Here is a 22,305-nt window from a genome sequence, read left to right as displayed (position 1 = left end):
CCGAGACATAAAGTCTTTATAAGCTGTTGGGGGTGGTGGTGGTGGGGGAGGGAGGACGTAACCGTTGTAGAAAGTACTACAGTAAAGCGAAACGATAGAATAGTCATGAATTAAAGAGTAAAGAAGAGGCACAGGGTGTGCTGATTTTACACACTTGCCTACGAACACACACACTGTAACCATAACAACGCTCTTACCAGTCCTAGCTACTATCGGCTAAACAATTTGCATTGCTCGCAGTCTAGATTAGATTTATTATAAGCGGTAATAAGGACTGGTTTGAATATGGTGCTGAGGAGGTTGTTTGCTTTTGCTGTAGCTTTGAAGTCAGCAAATCAAGGGAAGTGCTGCTGCTTGTGCTCTTTGACTGTATGCAGCACATTGAATCGTCACACCATGTACCTTTTTATTTCTTCTCCGAAATCAATTTTTTACAAATATCGGAAACGATTGTGATCAGGTGTAAACTGTGCAGGCTTTTGATTCAAACCTTGATATCGCAAAGTGTATAAGGGCTAAAGAAATTAGCGAACGGGAAGCTTAAAATTCAGTAGTGAGGACCACCGGATTTATTTATTACGTAGCCGTATCATGGCGACATGACATTCAGAAGAAAAAGACAACTTTATTTCAGAGTGAGGATTTATTGGACAGGGCACACGGCACCAACATTTGCACAACACTTTCTCTTTGCTCACATAAACGAGTTACCTGAATGTCCTCCCATCTTCACATGCTGGCAAGCAGAGGGTGTTAAAAAGATCATGGTCTTCATTGTGGGTTATGGATTATTTATTTATTTATTTTTCACACCCTCGCTTTCATTTCTGTGAGCTGGCAATTGTACCACATCATGCATTTAGTCAAAAAAAAAAAAAAAAAGGTTTATCTTTTTTCCTGAGGCTTCATTATGAAATTACAAAGTATGCCATTATTTTCTTCATTTGAGATACAGAACACTAATAGTGTGCTTTTGGATCATTTTGCCTGTCCCCCCTTCCACTGCGAATGGCACACTTGTGCAGCTTTGCACAACTTCAATTATACTTGCATTATCTTGTACGCTTGGTGAAACCAGATTTTGCTCCCACTTATTATTATCAAGCACCATCTTGGGAGAGGTGCACCTGCACTACAACATTAATGTTAAAGGGGGGGAGAAATACCTGTTTTTCTCACTCTGCGATTCTTACATCTGCGGCACATGACACTTAGTATTTAATTTAGCCCTGAAAGCTGGAAGCTGTCACAGGCATTAGAGTTTGGTAATGAATTCATTGTCCACGTCTCTGGCAGTATTGAATTAGAGTTCTTCGTTTCATTCGTTTCATCTGCTTAAGATCTTATTAACTCTAGGGACTGCCTTTGTCCGCACTCATAATTACATGATGGTTTCATTTTTAAAGCTTGTGGTAAAATGATACTGTTGCCTGTCTTCTTGTTGTGTGCTTGGAATTTTTTTTTTTTTGTGGAGGGGGTTAAACAACTTTAATAAATTAATAAAATAACTTAAAATAGGGCAGGACATTAAAACAGTGCTGTGAAAATCATTTTGTTATAGACACTTATTGTTTGACTTTTTTGGGAGTTTTAAAAAGTAACTTTTTTCAGCAGAGAGTAAAAAAAAGATTTCATCAGGGAAAAAAGAATAACAATTCAGTCTATTGACCAAGTTTATTTATTTGTATTGCTTTTTGTAGAAAAATGTTTCTATAAATGTAGAAAGTCTCCATTTGGTCAACCCCAGTTCCAAAAAACATTTGAGACACTTTTTACAATGTAAATACAAACAGAACGCAGTGATTTATTTTTTTTTTTTTTTTTTTTTGAAAATCTTATATACCTAAGAATAATATACTGTTTGAAGGAAAAAATAAGGTAAGTTTGATTTTCATGGTTGCAACACGTCTCAAAAAAAGCTGGGACGGGCAACAAAAGTGTGGAAAAAGTCAGCATTATTAAAAGGTTAATTGACAACAGGTAAGTGAGATGATTGGGTATAAATTGTGTATCTTAAAGAGGCAGGGTCTCTCATTAGTAATGATTGACAGAGCTTCACCAATCTGTGAAAGACTGTGTCTGCAAATTCTAGAACAAGTTCAGAATAATGTTCCTGAAAATAAAATCGCAAAACAGTCGAATATCTCATTATTTAAAGTACATAATATCAAAAGTTTAAAAGAATCTGGAGAAATCTCTATGCACAAAGGACAAGGGCAAAAATCAATATTGAATGTCCGTGATCATCTTCGGATGTCATCTACAAATTCAGGTGAAATCTCTATCATAGAAGAAGGGATGAGTGAACATCATCCAGAAACACTGACCTTCCTCTCTGGGCCAAAGCTCATTTAAAATGTGCTGATTCAAAGTGAAAATCCGTTCTGTGTTCAGACAAATCAAAATATTTATTGCTTTTTGCAAACCATGCAAGTCCTCCAGACTAAAGTGGAGAGGGAACGTCTGGCTTGTTATCAGTTTGTGCTCAGTTAAAAAAACTTACTGCTACTTCTAACTGCTAACTGCATACTGTATTTTACAATATTACAATAGCATAACTTTGTAGTAGAGTCTGGGTGCTGATCTGGTCTGCCCACAGTCTAGACCTTTCACCATTTGAAAACATTTGGCGCATCATCAAAAAAAAAATACAACAGTGGAAACCCAGAACTGTTGACCAGCTGAAATCCTGTATAGACCAATATAGGACAATAATTCTCTCCCAAAACTTTAGCAGCTGGACTTCTCAGTTCCCAGATGTTTCCCAAATGTATACGGACAGATGACGTGATGCGACTCAGTGGTAAACATGGCCCTGTTGCAGCCATCACATTCAAAATAACCTTGTTTTTTCCCTAAAATGATATGTATTGTGTTTTTGTTTGTTTGTTTAATTGCAAATAGAGTATGGATTTATGAGTTTTGCAAATCATTGAATTGTTTTTATTTAAGATTTTCCAACTTTTTTTGGAACTGGGGTTGTGTGTGTATATACAGTACTTACAGAATATTGTAAATTATGTCACTGTGGGATTTGTACTTTTTAATATACTTTCACAATAACGCATTATTATTTAAATGAACATTTTATGTTTGCTTGCTGTATTTGCTTTTAACCTGTTGAAACGACGTCATGACTGTAGACCTTTATTTAAGATTCAGTCTCCTCTGGGACACGGCCTGTTTTCTTGAATTAAACTTTCTTTGTGAAAAATATTAGTAACCATCTGGCAAAGTGCTATGCTTAAAATTTCCAATTTCCTTCTCTGCTGCACAAGTCCTCCCCAGTACACAGTGCCTCCTATTAGAGACTATATCACGGCCTGTCAAGCCGCCTTACTGCAATTCTCAATTTAGCATTCCCTTTAGCTGCACTTCGGTGTGACAGATTAATATGTTAACACGGTTCTCTCCAAAATACATTACTGCCATAATTCAAGGTGACAGCTTTCACTCTATCAGTTTGGCTTTTTGCTTTCTTCAGTACTCAGATATTTATCTTGTCATTTTTATATGTATTTCCAGCACATCCTTACTTGATGGTACCTCGATGTCTAACCTTTGTGTCTGAGGCTTGTGTGTGTGTGTGTGTGTGTGTGTGTGTGTGTGTGTGTGTCACCAATGTAGTCAATCAGCAGTTGCCCAGAGCAAGCAATTATAGTGCCTAATAATCACCCTTCTGAATTGTGCTTTCCCTCATCTATACTTGCAGCGTTGCTTATTATTGGTTTCAGTGTATTTTATTACAGGCTGATTTTGAAACATGAAAGCAGTCAGTTTGCAGACTGAAAAAAAAAAAGAAATGTGTGAGCTTGTGGTGGTAACACTGAGAGGCTATTTACATACAGTGGATACAAACCTCTGCAGACCTCTTTCAAAATAGCAAGTCAAGATAAATCATGTCAGACCCCACCGGTGCTATGACATAGCCACCAACAAAATGTAAGTGAAAAACAAATAGAGAAAACAAATGGGGTGGGGGGACAGTTGTAAGAGTCTGTCAGCATAAGTGCATCTTGGATTTGCTGTTTTATTAAAAAAAACACTAGATCTATGAGATTATGAATGGATCGCCTATGCACAGCCCTCTGCACAAAGCCCTTTCACAGGCTTTCTATAGAATTTGTATCTGGGCTCTGACTGGGTCATTTTCAAAATGCTGAGCCTTTCTTTTTTTTTTTTAAAGCTGTTTTTCGTTCACTTTGATTTGTGCTTTGTGTCACCATTGAGCTGGAAGATGGCGTTTATCTTTATGTTCTGTCTGAGTTTTATGGATTTTATGCCAGAATAGATTATTAGAGGGAATATTAGAGGGGTTATTTGATAACACCAATCTTTGCTAAGTTTACCAAGCCCCAGTTCTATGCATAGAGAAGCAGTCTCATACCACGATGCTGCCAGCGCTAGGCTGTATCATGGTTATAATGTTTTTTTTGTTTTTATTTATGATACGTTTTAATAGATTTTACACCAAACTCAATTTTTACCATCAGGGCATATACATTTTGCAAAATCCGTTTTGCACATGCTTTAGCTTTTTCAAGATGTCACGATAACCCTAGAGAAACAGCGGTTTAACAGCTGTATCTTTCATTTGTTGTTAATTTAGGGTTAATCAGAATCCCTTCACCAATGTCAGGCGTATGATCATTCATTTTTAAAAAATGTTTTCGATTGTAATTGGTTAATCCTGAGCTCAGTCACATTCATTATTAGAAAAATGATATACACTTATCTAACCACGTTATTGGCAGAATTTTTTTCTTTTTCTCTTCTTCCAAAACAATTCAATTTCTGGCCTTTTTTTTTCACTTTCTTAGAAAATTTTAAGAAGGTTGTTCACAGGAGTAATTTGATAGATTTGAAGCATTTTTGCCAGGAAGAGTGAAATCAAATTGTCAAATCGAGATGTTCACTATTGTTAGACTCTTATCCAGGAACAATGAGAACTTGCTGAACTACAGGCAAATGCCATTTTTGCCCCATCTTTCTTTTTTGTTTTCTTTTTTATATATATATATATGTGTGTGTGTGTGTGTGTGTGTGTGTGTGTGTGTGTGTGTGTGTGTGTGTGTGTGTGTGTGTGTGTGTGTGTGTGTGTGTGTGTGTGTTGTCAGGATTTTCTCCTTTTAAGAGAAATTCTTGAAGCTGGATATAAAAGAACCTATAGCGCTAGTGTTAGCTGCTAGCTACTTCCTGGCTAGTTACTTTAAACAAATCCAATACGTAGTGAGTAGCCACAGTGACACTGCACTAACTCTAGTTTCTTTTTCATACCCCTGGCATTGCTGTGTATGTTAAAGTTCAATAATAATAATAATAATAAAAATAATAATTATTATAAATGCACTCAGAGTTTAAACAAACACCTGCACGTAAAAATGTAAACAGTTTGCTAAAGACGACCTGTTTAGGAGCATGAATTACTGGAACCATGTCCTGTGGTCTGATGAGACTAAGATAAATTTGTTTGGGTCAGATGGTGTCCAGCATGCCACACATCTTGACTCAAGATAATTGAGTCAAGCATGGTGGTGGTAGCATCATGGTGTGGGTATATATACAAATATACCGCTATCAGTTTCCAAATGATAAATATTCTTTAGGAGGATGGAAAGTTGTTGTTTTTTTGGTTTTTTTTTTGTTATGCTTAAATATTTTTGAGTATATCATGTTCAAAGCAGGGAGTATGTTTAAGTGGCTTCGGACCTTGCTGAATAGATGAATGCCATCGAAAAACTACCTTTAAAGTACATTTTTGGTACAGAAAATGGATTTCAGGATATTTCTTGTTTCACCATTTTATACATGAGAATGAAATAGGTTTTGGGGGCACGAGTGGACCCAATAGCTGACACTTCAGGCTTTTATTTTAGTCTACATGTGGTGAAAGAAGGCTTGTATAATGTGTTTTTTCCTGTTTTTTTTTCTTTCCCCCAGCAAAGTAATGATTAATGTGTGCTTTTGTGAAGGTCTTCTATAATACACTAGCCAGTATTTTCACCCTGTAGTCCATTTAATATAGTCCATTAAAATGTTTTGTGTGGTTTATGAGGAACAGTCTAAATCCATTTTATATCTTTTTTCTAAACAGGAAACAGGCTATCGGATATTTTTTTGTCTTCAGATCTAATTAGCGTTGATCAACTTACTTGTTCAAGTTTAATGTTGGTCGAAGGAGGAGAAGGAGAGGAGGAAGACGTCTACAGAGACGGCAGGGAAAGGAGAAGTGTAGGAGAATGGAGGTTCGGGTTGGTATTTTAAATGTTGATATTATGACTGGTAAAGGGGGAGAGGTAGCTGATATGATGGAGAGGAGAAAGTTAGATACGTTGTGTGTTCAGGAGACCAAGTGGAAAGGGAGTAAGACCAAGAACATTGGAGGTGGGTTTAAACTGTTCTATTGTGGTGTAGATGGAAAGATAAATGGTGTAGGGGTGATCCTGAAGGAAGAGTGTAGTGGAGGTGAAGAGTGTTTCTGATAGGGTGATGAACGTGAAGCTGAAAGTTGAATTGGTGATGATAAATGTGATCAGTGCTTATGCTTCACAAGTGGATTGTGAGATGGAGGATAAGGGAAAATTATGGAGTGAGTTAGATAAAGTGGTGGAGAGTGTAACTAGGATTGAAAGATCGGTGATTGGGGCAGACTTAAATGGACATGTTGGTGAAGGGAACAGAGGTGATGAGGAGGTGATGGGCAGGTATGGCCTTAGGGAGAGGAATGTGGAGGGGCAGATGGTGGTAGATTTTGCTAAAAGAATTGAAATGGCAGTGGTGAACACTTATTTTAAGAAGATGGAGAAGCATAGGGTGAGATATAAGAGTAGAGGAAGGTGCACACTGGTGGACTACAAAAATGCTGCCATTGAGCAAGGCCCTTAACCTTCCCCTGCTCAGTTGTAAGCCGCTCTGAATAAGGGCATCTACCAAATGCCATAAATGTAAATGTATTGTATGAGGAAGTCGGGTGTGTCAGAGAAGTATGTGAGGGTGGTGCAGGAAATGTATGAGGACAGTGTGACAGCAGTACAGTGTGCAGTAGGAACGACAGACTGGTTCATGGTGGAGGTTGGACTGCATCAAGGATCGGTTCTGAGCCCTTTTCTGTTTGCAGTGGTAAAGGACAGGTTGATGGACGAGGTCAGATAGAAGTCTCTGTGGACTTTGTTTTGTTTGCGGATGATATTGTGATTTGTGTTGAGAGTAGGGAGCAGTTGGAGAACAGCCTGGAGAGGTGGAGGTACACGCTAGAGAGAAGGGGAGGGAAAGTCAGTAGGAGTAAGACAGAGTACATGTGTGTGAATGAGATGGAGGACAGTGGAGTGGTGCGGTTGCAGGCAGAAGAGGTGGGGAAGGTGGAGTAGTTCAGGTACCTGGGATCAACAGTGCAAAGTAATGGAGAGTGTGTTAGAGAAGTGAAGAAAAGAGTGCAGGAGTGATTTGTGATAGAAGAGGATCTGCAAGAGTAAAAGGGAAAGTTTATAGGACTGTGGTGAGACCTGCGATGTTGTATGGTTTAGAGACAGTGGCATGAGGTGGAGCTGGAGGTAGCAGAGCTGAAGATGTTAAGATTTTCTTTGGGAGTGATGAGGATGGACAGGATTAGAAATGAGTTCGTTTTGGAGACAAATGGGGTGCATCGGTAGGAGAATGTTGAGGATGGAGCCACCAGGAAGGAGGAAAAGAGGGAGGTCAAGGAGGTGGTTTATGGATGTGGTGAGGGAAGACATACAGGTGGTTGGTTTGAAAGAGGCAGATGTAGAGGACAGGGGGGTGTGGAGACGGATGATTTGCTGTGGCGACCCCTAATGGGAGCAGCCGAAGAAGAAGGAGGAGTTTGAATTTAATGTAACACACGTGATTTTTTATTATTTTTTTTTTGATTGATGAATAGTATAGAGAACAAGAGCTAAATGGAATGGGCCAGAGTCATGTGATTTTATCATATGTATGTTTTATAGCAGAGATGCACAAACTAGTTGCATGTGGGCAAATGCAATATATGAGAGGAAGAAAAAATGGGGGGAAAAATTGCACCTACACAGATTTTTTGTTTTATATTTAAGCAGTAAAAGTCAATTGAAACAAAATGCAAAGAATATAAGTGAATTTGATCCCATTTTGGAAAAGAAATATAAGGAGCAGCTTCATGACTTTCATTAGAGATCACTGATATTACAAGCATATTTCTGTCTTGCTTATAGCTTGGTATTAAAATCTGTTGTATTATAAAAGGGATTGTTTCTGTATCTTCACTGTACTATAACTGCCATTAATCTATACAACTGCTTAAGATAAGCAGATTACAGGGTAATATTTGATATTTGTTTCTAAATATTACGAAATTATAAATGACGGGAACCATGGCAACTTTAATCTTATTACAGTTTGGTATAATGCGACATTTAGTTTCAGCGCACGGTCTTTGATCAAGTTTGATTTTTGGCCCTTCAAAGGAAGAGGTTTGGGCACTTCTGTCATAAAGCCTATCATTTGCTATTTACAATAATAAGGGGCTCAGCAAAATGTTGTTTTGATTTAAGACTGAAATTGACTGAAATTGCATATTAATAACAGAACCTGCTGGAGAAGTCTGGAGAGAGGGAGACTCGTCAGGAGTATGCTTTGGCCATGATTCAGTGCAAGGTTCTGAAACAACTGGAGAATCTGGACCAGCAGAAGTATGATGATGAGGACATTTCTGAGGACATCAAGTTCCTTTTGGAGAGACTGGGAGAAAGTGTCCAAGACCTCAGGTACCATTCCTTGTTGTTATATATGAAACAAATCAGGCAAAGCATTGTAGGTTACTTCGATTTTAAGAAGTTGCTGTCAAAGTGAAGAGATCACTATAGACCAGATGTTATGTGAGTGCAGGGCATTTTTAGGGTAGTGGGAGGCAGACAAATTACACATAGTAACAGATGGGCTGGAGGAAATTTTAGTTTATTCATTTGCTTTGTCATTTCTCTTATTACTCCAATCTCCATGACAAGTACTGGCCTCTTTGTAAGGTGCCTACAATTCGATTAAGCTCATCACCTGTAAGGCACAAAACTGTTACTAAACATTCGCTGCCCACTTCTGAATTGTAAATAGTCTGTCAAACATGAATGTCCAGCCTTCAGCAAACTATAGTCCCGAAGTGGCACTGATAAAGGGCTTGAAGACAAATTGGAAAAGATCCCTAGTCTGTAATTGCGGAACAGTTTGCTCAGCCTGATACAGTTTTAATAAATACTACCATGCCAGTGTGTGTCACTGCTCTCTGATATAATAGTGCGGGGGCCCTGCACTCGTCTGGTTCCTTTTCATTAACTGACAGGAAAGTAGGGGGAGTAACGAACGGGGAAGTGTGACGATGGGCAACAGCCAGTAATTGTTTTTCTACAAAGTCCCCTATATATTAGGTTTACCTTTTAATGAATGACCGCACAAAGCTGCATGTTACGACGATATTGTGGGTTTGAACTAAAAAACAATTTGTGAAATGACAGACTGTTTCTAATAGGGGTGTAATGGCATACATATTCGTACAGAAAAAAACAAACAAAGGAACTACAGTTAGCACAGTGTCATTGTGGCTTCTCACTTCATATCAGAAGCAGATTTAGTAGTGTTGTTTTGCGCATGTGCGAAATCGCACCACGTCCGGCCATTGCCAATGAAAAAATTGCCATGAATGTCTCTTAAAAGGAGAAAATCCTGACAATTGTGAATGAAGGAAATAATAGGAATATAAAATGAGGGAAGGAAAGTTAATAACAAAATACTGCATTAATAAAACAATAAAAAAACAACAAGCAATTTTATGTTTTGAACACGAACTTCGAATTTTGTGTCCCGTTACACCTCCAGTTTTCAAAAAATGCCTTATTGTTTGCATAGTTCATTGATTTTATCTTTCCATCTTTGCTCAGCTCCTTTGATGAGTACAGTTCCGAGCTGAAGTCTGGTCGACTCGAATGGAGTCCAGTGCACAAGTCCGAGAAGTTTTGGAGGGAGAATGCGGTCCGTCTAAACGAGAAAAACTACGAATTGCTCAAGTGGGTGGTTAATATAACATGTCCAAATCAAATAAACTCTGGTTTTGACATTGTGATTTTAGAATGCTGAAATTACATTTGGTGCATAGACTTAAGAGGATTGAGTGGATTAATCTTTTTTTTTTGTAATGGATTTTACGATAACAGATAAGTGATAAGTATGCACAGTGTACAGTAGAATATGCTGTTTGTTTTCTCTCTTTCTGTCTATTACTTAATATAGACGCTCACCTGTAAACCCGCTCATTATTCAGGTAGCCAATCAGCCAGTCATGCGGGAGCAGCACAATGCAAAACGGGGAAAGGTTTACTTTAAGCATTGCAGCATTGTTGTTGAGGATGAGCTGGTTTGAGTACTGGTGATCTTCTGAGATTTCCACACAAGAGTTTAAATAGAACACTACCTGTGTGCTGAGGGTCTGTAGGCTGAACCTTGCTGATCAGAGAGATCAGCATGAGACACATGGGCATTGACTTACTCAAACCTAACAGTTAAAAACTGAAAAAAAAAAAAAAAAATAGACCAGGTGGGTTTTTTTTTTTTTTCCCCGTTCTAATTTTCAACTGAGTTTGGTGCCCACAATGGCCCCAGATTTCTGCTCACGGGAGACAAAAATTAGACCTGATGTTCTTTTTTTTGCTGTTGTAGCCTATCTACCTTAAGGTTTGATCTTATCAAATACACTTTTAGTTTTTGTACTGTTTCCTGTGAACACCTGAGACGGTTGTGTGTGAAAATAAACAGTTTTTGAAATACTAAAACCAGCCTATTTGGAGCAACATGCCACTTTTTCCCCATTGTGATGTTTGCTGTGAACATGAACCAAAATCCTAGGGCTGTATCTGCATAATACTAATATATATATATGAGAAACGTGAAAATCAACTGGTCCTTATCAGGTCTTAGTAGGGTGGAGATTAGAGCTCTATAGCAGGCCACTCAAGATCTTTCTCTCCAAACCATGTAAACCATATCTTCATGGATCTCGCTTTATGCATTGCCATTCTGGAACTGGTTCGGGTTTCCAAGTTTGTGTGAACGCGAAATAGTTTTATACCGCATCCAAAGACGTCCTATACAATTGTGTGTCTCCGGCTTTGTGGTAACAGTTTGGAGAAGAACCACATATAGCAGGAAAGTATAGTCAGGTGTCTGCAAACATTTTGCAATGTGGTATATCTTGCACCAAGACATTAACAGCAAATCCTTTAAGTCCTGTACATTTAAGGATCGGACATGTTTTTCCAACACTTTCAACTGATGTTCCAACAGATTGAGATGTAGATGATTTGGAGGCAAAGTCAACAGCCTGTGCTCTTTGTCAAATTTTTGTTGGGGTGTAACTGGGCTGCAACAGTTTATTCAGATGATGCGTTAAAAGTATTGTTAGATTTTAATCATGCCCAAACAAATATTAATTCTTGGAGAGGTTTCTCATGTGATCATCGATGCCCGTGGTGCCTTCTCTGATCAGAAATGGCGCATATGTTCTTCTTCAGTTTAATGCAGATAACAGACAAGTGTATATATACACATTGGAAAAAACCTACCCTAAAACTGTTCCTGTTCGAGAAAGTATAATATATATAAGTATAATAACCAGAGATGTGTGATCCTAGACAAAGACATTCCATTTATCTTACATCCTCTCATCGTAAAGACCCTATAGACACTGAACAAACAACATAGGAATGTGTATGAGAACCAGTGTGTGGGCACTTTTTCTACATGTAGTCCACACACGCCTGTTTCGTACAAAGAAATGTACCTCATTAGACCATGTTCTTTTCCTCCATCGCTCCATGATCCAGTTCTGATGCTCGCAGGATTCTTCTGGTGTTGGCAGCTATGCAGTCCGGGAAAACACAGTGAGCTGTGATGCATTGTGTGTTCCGACACCTTTATCATAGCGAACCTTTTCAACAATTTTTGCTACAATAGCACAAAATGGACCAGACGAGATTGCCCATCATTGGGCCTTTGGCACCTGTGACCCTCTGGCCAGTTCAGTGATTATCTGTCCTTGGACTACTTTTGAAAGGTGCTCACTACTGTGTACCAGGAGCACCTCACGATACCTTTTAGTGTTGTGATGCGCAGTCTTTAAGCCATCGCAGTTTGGCCTCTCGAAAGGTCCCAGTGTAATGAGATAATCAATGTTATTAATGCCACTTGTGAGTGGTTTGAGTGTTAAGGCTGCTTGTGTGTTTATAAGCAATATGGTGGATTAAAACGAAAGTTCTACGCAGCCATTCTCTTGGGTTTGGAGGTACATTATTCGAAACTGCAGCACAAGAAAAGTAAATCCTTTCAGTAATTGAAATCATTAATCATGACTCCTTCTAGCCCTTTTGGCACGCCGTAATTTATGTATCTCATCTCACTCATCACTCCTGTCTCCTTAATCAGTCCTGGCTTCCTTTTAATACACTTATAATTTCTTTTATCTTAGTCGATCCTGTCCTTCATCCTATACTCCAGCACTTGTAGTTAATTTTCCGAACGTCTCTTTTGTTATAATGGATGTCTCTCTTTGTCCATAAGCCATTATGCATTCTTGTACAATTGTTCTAATTACCAATGCTCCTTGCGATTGCAGCCTCAGGCTTTTCTTGGCCTGTTGTTTGCGATCTCTCTTCTAATCCTGGCAGAAGTCCTGCTGCTTTATGTGTCCTTTACATCTAAAATCACATGCTATTATTCTCTTACCGCTTTGAACCAGGGCTATTATAAAGAACATCCTTCTTGATGAATGAAGTAGTATTTTATCTTGCGGTTGAGCTAACACTTTAATCTACATTTCTGCTGTGCCTGAAATAGGCCACATATTACAAGGAAAGAGATCTGATAGGTTTGACTCACTTAAACTTTTTTTTTTTCTACGTGTTTCCCCGGGACAAAAATCGAACATAAGAGAAACCGTTGATCACGAGGGACTAAATACGGGACAAAAAAAAAAAAAAGCCGAGCGGATTTTTGAACCGTGGCAGCCGAGAGAGCCGAATCTCTTTGATGTCTCATCAGAGTTGTATCATGACAGGGCAAAAAAGGGAAACAGCATGGAAAGAAATCGCGGATAAAATGCGGGCTTTGTGCATCCTTATCACATGAGTACACTTTGAAGAATTGGCATTCATGTCGCCGTGTTTTTTTTCTCTTTTTTTTCTTTTAATACGCATCCATGACTCTTTTTCTTCATGTTTTTGAAGTCATTCCTGTTGCCATAACAGTGGCGCTAGTGAACCAAAAGCTTTTTTTTTCTGTTTATGCGACATTTTATTTTATAAACCGAGCTGACTGATGACATAAGCAGAACAGTAATTTTCTCTAATTGTCTGTCGTTAGAGCACCTTTTGTCATACAAGCTGTTATTACATGTCATTGTGTGGTTTGTAATAGAATTCTGCCAGGTTTTTATTAAGATCATCTCAAACAGTGTTGGAAGCATTGACCTCGAAATCTGTATTTTTGCGCTTATTTTCCCCCAGACACCTGAGTTTATATTTGTTTTGCTGTGTTCCAGGATTCTGACCAGGCTGCTTGAGCGGTCTGATGACCCCCAGGTTATTGCTGTGGCTGCTCACGATGTGGGAGAGTATGTAAGGCATTACCCTCGCGGCAAAAGGTAAGCCGATCCACCACCCCTTCCACAGACACACCAGCGTAAATCTCTATAATTTGCATAATCGTTTTTTGCGACAGTGCAAATATTAGCGGTGCGTTTAAACAGTTGAACGCGCGGGTAATTCCGGTCAGTTTACTCAGCGCCCTATACGAACATGCCGTCTTTTAAACAACCGTAACCATAGTAACATGCAGTCACAGTTGCATACCGAGCGAGGCCGCAATTGTCAACATTTCCTATTGACCCCGTTGAGCTGAATGGATAATTGTGTGTGTCGTTTAACTCGTATGGTGAATATGGCAATTTTCGATAGAGGCACCGGATGATTTTAAAATTGAAAAAAAATAATAATACGACCTCGACAGCTTCATTATCAGTAATTGAGAAGCAGTAAAGATGCACAGGATTCATTCACTCCTCTCGCACTGCTTTATGTCTGTGTATGATCTAACGAAAATTAACCATAATATTGGTCTTTTTACGCATATCTATCTATCTATCTATCTATCTATCTATCTATCTATCTATCTATCTATCTATCTATCTATCTATCTATCTATCTATCTATCTATCTATCTATCTAAAATGGTACTGTGACATTGGCACAGGAATAAAAGAAGTCCTTGTGTTTTTATTGGACAGTATTAAACATCTAAGTGATAACGTCAATCAAAACCACCCTGCCGATGAATTGTTTCCATTCCAACCGCCCAACAGGATGCGATTTTTTTTTTGTGAAGTACGAAGAGACTCTACTGCTGATTATTTTCTGTGGGTGACCACCACAGGGGTGCATATTTACTCTGCTCTCAACAATGCCCCAGTCTTTCCAGGAAGTTCAGTGCTCTCCATAGGTGCTCACTGTTATGAATCACCTCTTGTACTAAACCTTTAATTGACTCACTTCAAAGCAATTTAGTCTCGTAGTTCTGCCCTGCTGGATATCAGGAATTATTCAGGATAATTATTCCTATTTCATTTTCCCTTACCACCCAGGTATTACATTTAGCATCGATTGTGTGTTTTTTTTTTTTTAATAAACATATAAAATGGCATTTGTTTATTCTAAATGAACTTCGAACATTTATTTTGTTCTGTTTTATCGTCTGACCAATGAGTTTCTCACAAAAAAAAAATTGCATCAACGCTCTGTAATTAATAAAAAATGACTGATACCCGGCAGTGCCATTTCCACACTCAGCAGTGCTTCTTCTACTGTATAAGCAGAGTGTTTCAAATGCTCCCAAATGGACGCGTTGAAAATTAATAGTGTGACTTGCCAGTGATTATCAAACGAGGCATTTTAATACAGCGCCTTTATGCTCAACTGAATGACTCTTGAAATGAGATGTTTTGGTAATATGAAGTGACTTTGGCAAAAAAAAAAAATGTAATTATCTTCACAGCAGAAATATCTGGACCTTTTCATCGTATCCATTACAATATCGACGCGCCGCTAATGCGGACTTCTCCGAAATAATCTTGAGCTCGAGTGTGCCGTCGTCGAATCACTTAATTGACTTACATTTAATTGATTCACTTTGCCGGAATGCAGATTATATTACACCGTGTGTTGTGTCTCTTCGTTGTTGATGGGTTCGGAGCGTTCTGTCATTTTTAAATGCTATGTTACTTCTAATTAACTGCTCCATTCTCTGTAATTTATCTCAGTCTCTGCCCTGCACTCATTATTTTACTTTGGCTCCTCACTTTTTTTTTTCATATCCTTATCAGGGTGATTGAACAGCTGGGTGGGAAGCAACTTGTGATGAACCACATGCATCACGAGGACCAACTGGTGCGCTACAACGCTCTACTCGCCGTTCAGAAGCTGATGGTCCATAACTGGTAAGTTCCGAGTTCGTCAGCAGTCGAGGTCATTTCAAATGTCAGGCGCAGTGTTTAAAAACCGGCGCAACAGGAACCCGACCCGCCGATGTAAGAGGCTGAAGCAATGCAATCAGTCGTTACATGCACAGTACAGGATGATTAATGGTCAAGTCAGAAGATGTGGGTTCAAGCGCTGACGGATGTGCTGGCAGTCATTCCAACGATGGGTTTATATTACTGTGCTAATTTTAATCCATTTGCGTTTCTATAGTTACAACTAAGTCACAGGGACTAGTTCGGCAGATGATCCGAGTAATCTAAGGCTAAAAATAAAGCGAGCTATTAACACACATAAACAATAAATCATTATTAATATGGTGAATTATGGAGGAGATTTGTTCGATGTTTATGTACAGTTTTCCACCATGAGGGAGTCTTAAAGACAAGAGGCATGGCTCTATGTGGCTTCTCTGTCACATGTAACAAGCTGCATTTTTTTCTTGTTAAAAAATGTGAGATGAGATGAGAGAAGCTGATTAGGAAATGAATTTTTTTTATAATTCGTTGGCTTGACAAAATAAAATGTATCTACAGTGTCCCCAATTTACAAAGTCGGGGACGCTGTTTAAAATGTAAATAAAACCAGAATAGATTGATTTGCAAATCCCATAAATCCATATTCAATTTACAGTCAAACAAAAGAACATCTAAAATGTTTTAACTGAGAATTATATACCATTTTAAGGGAAAAAATTAGGTCATTTTTCCAATCTGCAAAAAGTAAAGTAAAAAAAAAAAAATCTTAAATATAAAAATAGAAATTTTAGGCTTTAAAATTGTTTTAAAATTTGCTGTTTAAGGTTTTAAATCATTTTGAACGGGTATTGTTGATATTCTCCCGCAGGACTTTAAAAGGTTTTTTTCTTGTGCTAGTCCAAATATAATTTGCTGTATTACTACTAAAACATGCAACGAGCAATCGGCTTTGTGTTATTTGTGCGAATCTGTTTCGAATTGTACCACAGACTGAAACAGATTTTATTTTTCAGCCTTTGGAATGTGCAAATTTAGTGATACTTGGCTTGAAAAATTTATTAAAAAAATGAATTAAGGACTTGGTTAAGGCCAGCTGCTAACTTTTTTTTTTTTGTGTGTGTTTTTGATGCGATCTGGGTTTTAAATTGTATTCGTAATGTTCTTTCAAAGGTCTTAAAAAGTCTTACATTTGACTTTGTGAAACCTGCAGAAACTCTGATTTTACACAGTGTCCCAACTTTTTTGGATTTGGGGTCGTATTATCGATGAATAATGGAACTACAGTGTAAAAAAAGTGTAACTATAACTGATCAATTATGAAAATCTAAATAGTAAACGTCTGCAAATTGCTCTGGCATAGGAGGAATTAACACTCCGTCTGGCCACGTGGTTATTGGAAGATATTCAGGGTTGTCTTTGGGGTTGTACAACAGCACATCCTGTAATATTTCCAGGATCCTTACATACCCATGGGTCACTAGTTCTTTAAACCTGATTTTATTTTATCTTTTTCTAACAGATACTTTACTATATTAAACCTTTTAAAAGAGCTCCATTTGTCAGTGAAAATCTCAAAACGTGGCATTCAGGAAACCACCGTTTTATCACGAAGCACTCGAGTTAAAGATGCACTTCTTGGTAAATGCGCGTCTCGGAAATCGTTCAGTTTTTGATGCCCACGCTGTTGCTGTTGTTGACTAAAAGCATTCAAAAATAAATAAATAAGAAGAGCACAAATATTTGCTTTCTCAAAAATTTGTAAACGTACCACAGTATCACTTTAGTCCGTGTGTGTAGAATTGATTTCGCCCGTCAAGGATATTGCTCTATTCTCAGGACTGGCTCATCTTGGCTCAGTGTGGATGGTTAAAGTAAATAGCCTCAAGTTTGATTGTCCCTGAGAACCTGCCAACAACAACAAAATAAACAAATATGCATCCAAGATTTTCCATTTGTGTGCCACACAGTCCATAAATAAGCAATGAATTTATATCCAAATGGACTCAATGATTCAATGATCCTCCTATTATGAAAATTACATCAAATTATTAAAAATAGATATTTCTATAACAATTATCTGCTGCTATTGGTGCTCCGAGTATATCACTACCTTTAATTATTACACTATCTCTGCTATACACAATTTTATCTAAGTTCATGTTAAAAAAGTTTCCCTGGTGGTCTAGTGGTTAGGATGCGGCGCTCTCACCGCTGCGGCCCGGGTTTGAACCCCGGTCAGGGAACCAACCCCAGCCACTCTTAGTGCCGGTCCCAAGCCCGGATAAATGGGGAGGGTTGCGTTAGGAAGGGCATCCAGCGTAAAAACATGTGCCCAATCAAACATGCGGATGATCCGCTGTGGCGACCCCTAATGGGAGCAGCCGAAAGAAAGTTTTTCGTGTCTAAAAAAAAAAAAAAAAAAAAAAGAAAAAGGAAATTGTGTGGCACGTATCCACTAGTCAAGAGATTTTTTTTAAACCGTAGCATTTAAATACCCGGTTTATACATTGAATTTATTTTCATTACAAATAGAACTTCAATTTAATCTAGAGAGAACAAGGTAATAGCACTGATACGTATGTGTAAGGATTTATCTAGACATTATAGACATGGAATGCTAAACAGTCTATACAGAGGAGCTTGTGTAACACTATCTGGTCCAGAGGTCAGCTTTTATGCATTGGGTAAATACACTAAATGGACAAAAGTATTGGGACATCTGACTTTTCCAGCCATTTATCTTCATTATCGTCTTGTCCATACGGTTACCACTAAGTCGGAGGCACACCGAACCTGTTCCAGCATGAAAGTGCCTTTGTGCACAACACAAGCTCCATGAAGATAAGGTTTATATAAGTTCTCATTAGGATGAATTGGAATGCTGACTGCACCCCAGGCCTCCTCACCCTACATCAGCAACACTCTCATGGCCAGATGAGGACGTGTTCCCTTTTATGTCTGGTTCCTCTCAAGGTGTCTTCCTCATACCGACTCAGGGAGTTTTTTTTCCCGCCACAGTCTATAGGCAATATTCTTTTTGTAACTTGCGCATTCTTTTATATAACCTTATTACGTTGTTATTGTAAAAAGCGCTATACAAAAAGACTCAAATTTAATTGAAATATCCACCAATCTAGTGGAGCATCTTCCCAGAAGAGTGGAGGTTATTGTAACCAATGTGGAAAGGGGTTTTCAAAAAAGCAGAAACAAATGTCACGCTCAGGTGTCCACAAACCTTTGTCCATATTGTGCCTGTCCACACTAAATACGATTTATATCATATATAATTTATTAAATATTTCAGTCAACAATCCTCACAGTGATCTAATAGTATCGTATAATTACGGAAAACTATGGCATTCACTTCCAGGTGACATCAGACACACACAGACATGATGCATTTTTAAAACATCACCTTAAAACACATACAGTGGTGTGAAAAAGTGTTGGCCCCCCTTTCTGATTTCTTATTGTTTTTCGCATGTTTGTCACACTTTAATGTTTCAGATCATCTAATTTAAATATTAGTAAAAGATACCACAAGTGAAAACAACATGCAGTTTTTAAATGAAGGTTTTTATTATTGAGGGTAAACAAAATCCAAAATGACATGGCCCCGTGTGAAAAAGTGTTTGCCCCCTGTTAAAACTGTGGTTTATCTCACCTGAGTTCAATTTCTCTAGTCACACCCCAGCCTGATTACTGCCACACCTGTTCACAATCAAGAAATATCTTAAATTGGACCTGCCTGATAAAGTGAAGTAGACCAAAAGATCCTTAAAAGCTAGACATCATGCCGAGATCCAAAGAAATTCAGAAACAAATGAGATTGAAAATAATTGAGAGCTATCAGTCTGGAAAAGGTTATAAAGCCATTTTTTTTCTCAATTAGTTTGATGATCTGAAACATTAAAATGTGACAAACATGCGAAAGAATTAGAAATCAGGAAGGGGGCAAACACTTTTTCACAGCACTGTACAGTATGCCAAATTTACAAGTTCCGTCTTTCTATTCTTATTTTTAAGGAAATAGCACCGTGATTGATGGACAGTAATGCTGTAAGTGCCCATTAGATTAATCATTTCAGAGTAAAGCCACTCAGTACTTTCATAGAACAAAATTACCCGTCCTGGTGGTTGTGTATGTTTTGTTTGTTTTGTTTTTAATGGTATTCACTGTTTGATATGGAGAGTTCCTTGGCCAAGTTCCATGGCTTGGTAAATTCAAGTGTTTGCCTTCCTAAATCATGTGCAATTCAAGTTATTTCAACATAATTAAAGCAAACATGATGCACCTGAGTTCAATTTGGAGTGCGCAAACAGGGGGTTTGGAAAACGAAAATTCGAAAAGCGTTTTTACTTATAGCACATGTCTCTATTTTATGGCTTTTATATTTCACACACGGGAGAGTCACAGGTAGACCACTTCTCCATTAGCCTCAGACCATCGCGGATGCGCGCTGGCGTAATTGATGCTATGGATTTGTTCTTCTAGCAGATGTTCGTGCTGAAGTGCACTGTTTATATATAGCACAGATTGTCTTCTCTGGATGCCTGGGTCTATGTTCTTTGTGACTGACACGTGCTTATTGTCATCTTATTAAATTGGCATCGGTGTGGGATTGTTCGTACTGCTTAAAGAGATGGAAAGCGATATAATCTTCAAACGTCTCAGTGACTTTTTGTAAGCGTTCGGGAGCTCTCAGAGTCTTACAAAGCATAAACATGGCTTTCTCGCTCCATCCGAAGAGGTCATGAAGCTCTTTAGCTCGTGCTGTGTGTTCGTGGTCTTTTAGCTTGTGTTGCGATTGAGGTTGGAGCACCGCTGGAGCTCTTTTAGGCAATGTCTCACTTTCTCTGGGACTATCAGGAGCATGCTATTATCACGTTTTTTTACTTTCTTTTTGCCCCAGCAGCTGTTTGATGGGTTGTGACTTTAGAAAAATCCTGTATTTTGCTGCAGCGACAGAGATTAAATGGTTTAATTAGAATGCATCACTCGGAAGATTCTACTTACTGACCGAAAGCGAATGACCGAATTAGTTTTTATTAGTATTAGATTAAATGGAGCATCTGCCATCTAAGTCCCTGTGAATGAGCTGTGAATTGCTAATGATATTGAGAATAATTCTTAATATTGCGATCAGTTTTTTACGAATTTAACAAAAATCTAGCATAATGGAATAATAAAAGTATACTCAGAGTATGCATTTATTTATTTATTTGTGTGTGTGTGTGTGTGTGTGTGTGTGTGTGTGTGTGTGTGTGTGTGTGTGTGTGTGTGTGTGTTTGTTTTGTTTACTTATTTGATAGTTCCTGTCTGGATTATTCGATAAACATGTGCAGGTTTTTTTTATTTTTTTTATTTTTTATTTAAAAAATGCTTTGTAATATCTTCCTAAGAACAAGAGTGCAGACATGCAATAATGCAAGCGCATTTCCTTGTTTTTTTTTTGTTGTTTTTTTGAGTCATTCGTTCAGACAAAATGAGCCGGAAGGCACGAATATTTTAGACTTCAAGATGGCGGGCTTTTAGGGGCTTTTAAAGCTTTTAACTAGGAAGCGTTTTCACACAGTACGAAATCCAAATGCTATTGTGTCTTGCTTATGAAAGTGGCCTTTTTTTTTTTCTCCAGCTTTCTATCCTGGAACATAACGTTTCCATAAAAGATTATTCAGAAATGCAGAGTTGGATGCGGTTGCATTCAGCTTGTACGCAGGTCACAATGCGGCGCCTTTGAAAGTGAGACTGTAATTAACATCTCTTTGTCAGTCCACAAATTACTTCTTTAACTCCGTTAAAATAAGTGGCTGAAAAGATCCAGCGCCGCCCCAAACTACATACCTGCAGCCGATTTCAAGAAATCCATAAAGCTGGAAGCAACAGGGAACGAGGTGAAAGGGTTTAACGATTGTGTCTTGTTTTGCAGGGAGTATCTGGGCAAACAGCTGCAGTCCACAGAGCAGTCCACACCGGCTGTGGCCGCCCGCAGCTGAACTCTTTTTCTCTCTCTCCAAGCGTTCGTGTTTGCATCAGTGGATGTTGTGTGAGTGTCTGTTATTGCTGCATTGTGAGGGGGAAAAAAAACCCTTGATCCACTCTGTGTTGATGTGTGTTTGTGTTCATAAGAGTAACTTAACCAACCCCAGGCTCACTGAGTTAACAGAGCATGATTAGTGTATATACGCTACACATCAGTAAGTGTATACGCTTGCAGTCCTCTTTCAGTTTTTCCGTGTGCAGCCATTAAATACAGGGGCTTTAACTTGATTTTCATAGGAATATTGAATATTCAGAATATTCAGAAATATTATGAAATGGTTCCCAAAGTGACTGATATGCCGTGTTATTTATGTCTTGTGTGTAATACGAGGATGCATTCCAATAAAGGTTAAATTAATGAACCAAATTGTGTGATATACTGTACCTTTATTTCATATCTGTTTTTTTTCCCCCAGTGATGTTTGAACTCTGGGGTCACGCTCTTCATTTTTCTTTTTAGAACAACTTTATTGAGCTCCTGAACCAGACACCCAAGCAGGTCCTCCTCCCAAGCATCCTATTTTGTGTCTGTGAAGGTAAAAATCAGTTAGAAGACTCGATTAGTGCTGCGAGATCCTCGTGCACGGACCTTATTCCAACTTTAATTTAATTCCTATTCGTTTCCGCATTCATTAATAACCGAATTGGTTACATTACTGCTAAACTGGCATTAGAGGAAACATCTGTCTAAAGCATTTATCCATAAATCTGAAAGCTTTGC

At 38.3% G+C, this 22,305-nt stretch overlaps 1 protein-coding gene across 2 annotated transcripts in view; it reads left to right on the top strand.

Annotated features, from left to right (window-relative positions):
- atp6v1h (ATPase H+ transporting V1 subunit H) overlaps nt 1-21,951 on the top strand; it is a 39,112-nt gene extending 17,161 nt beyond the window's left edge. For both annotated transcript variants that reach the window (XM_046851612.1, XM_046851611.1), the window contains 5 exons: nt 8,581-8,759; nt 9,924-10,049; nt 13,574-13,675; nt 15,410-15,523; nt 21,472-21,951. In XM_046851612.1, coding sequence (XP_046707568.1) covers nt 8,581-8,759; nt 9,924-10,049; nt 13,574-13,675; nt 15,410-15,523; nt 21,472-21,538 — 588 coding nt within the window. In that variant the 3' untranslated portion in view covers nt 21,539-21,951. The remainder of the gene's footprint in view (nt 1-8,580; nt 8,760-9,923; nt 10,050-13,573; nt 13,676-15,409; nt 15,524-21,471) is intronic.
- Nucleotides 21,952-22,305: the final 354 nt, after the last annotated feature.

Source organism: Silurus meridionalis, chromosome 6, assembly GCF_014805685.1.
Source record: "Silurus meridionalis isolate SWU-2019-XX chromosome 6, ASM1480568v1, whole genome shotgun sequence".
NCBI classification, from domain to species: Eukaryota; Metazoa; Chordata; class Actinopteri; order Siluriformes; family Siluridae; genus Silurus; species Silurus meridionalis.
The sequence above is the reverse complement of the archived record's forward strand: the minus strand, read 5'-3'. Positions and strand labels throughout refer to the sequence as shown.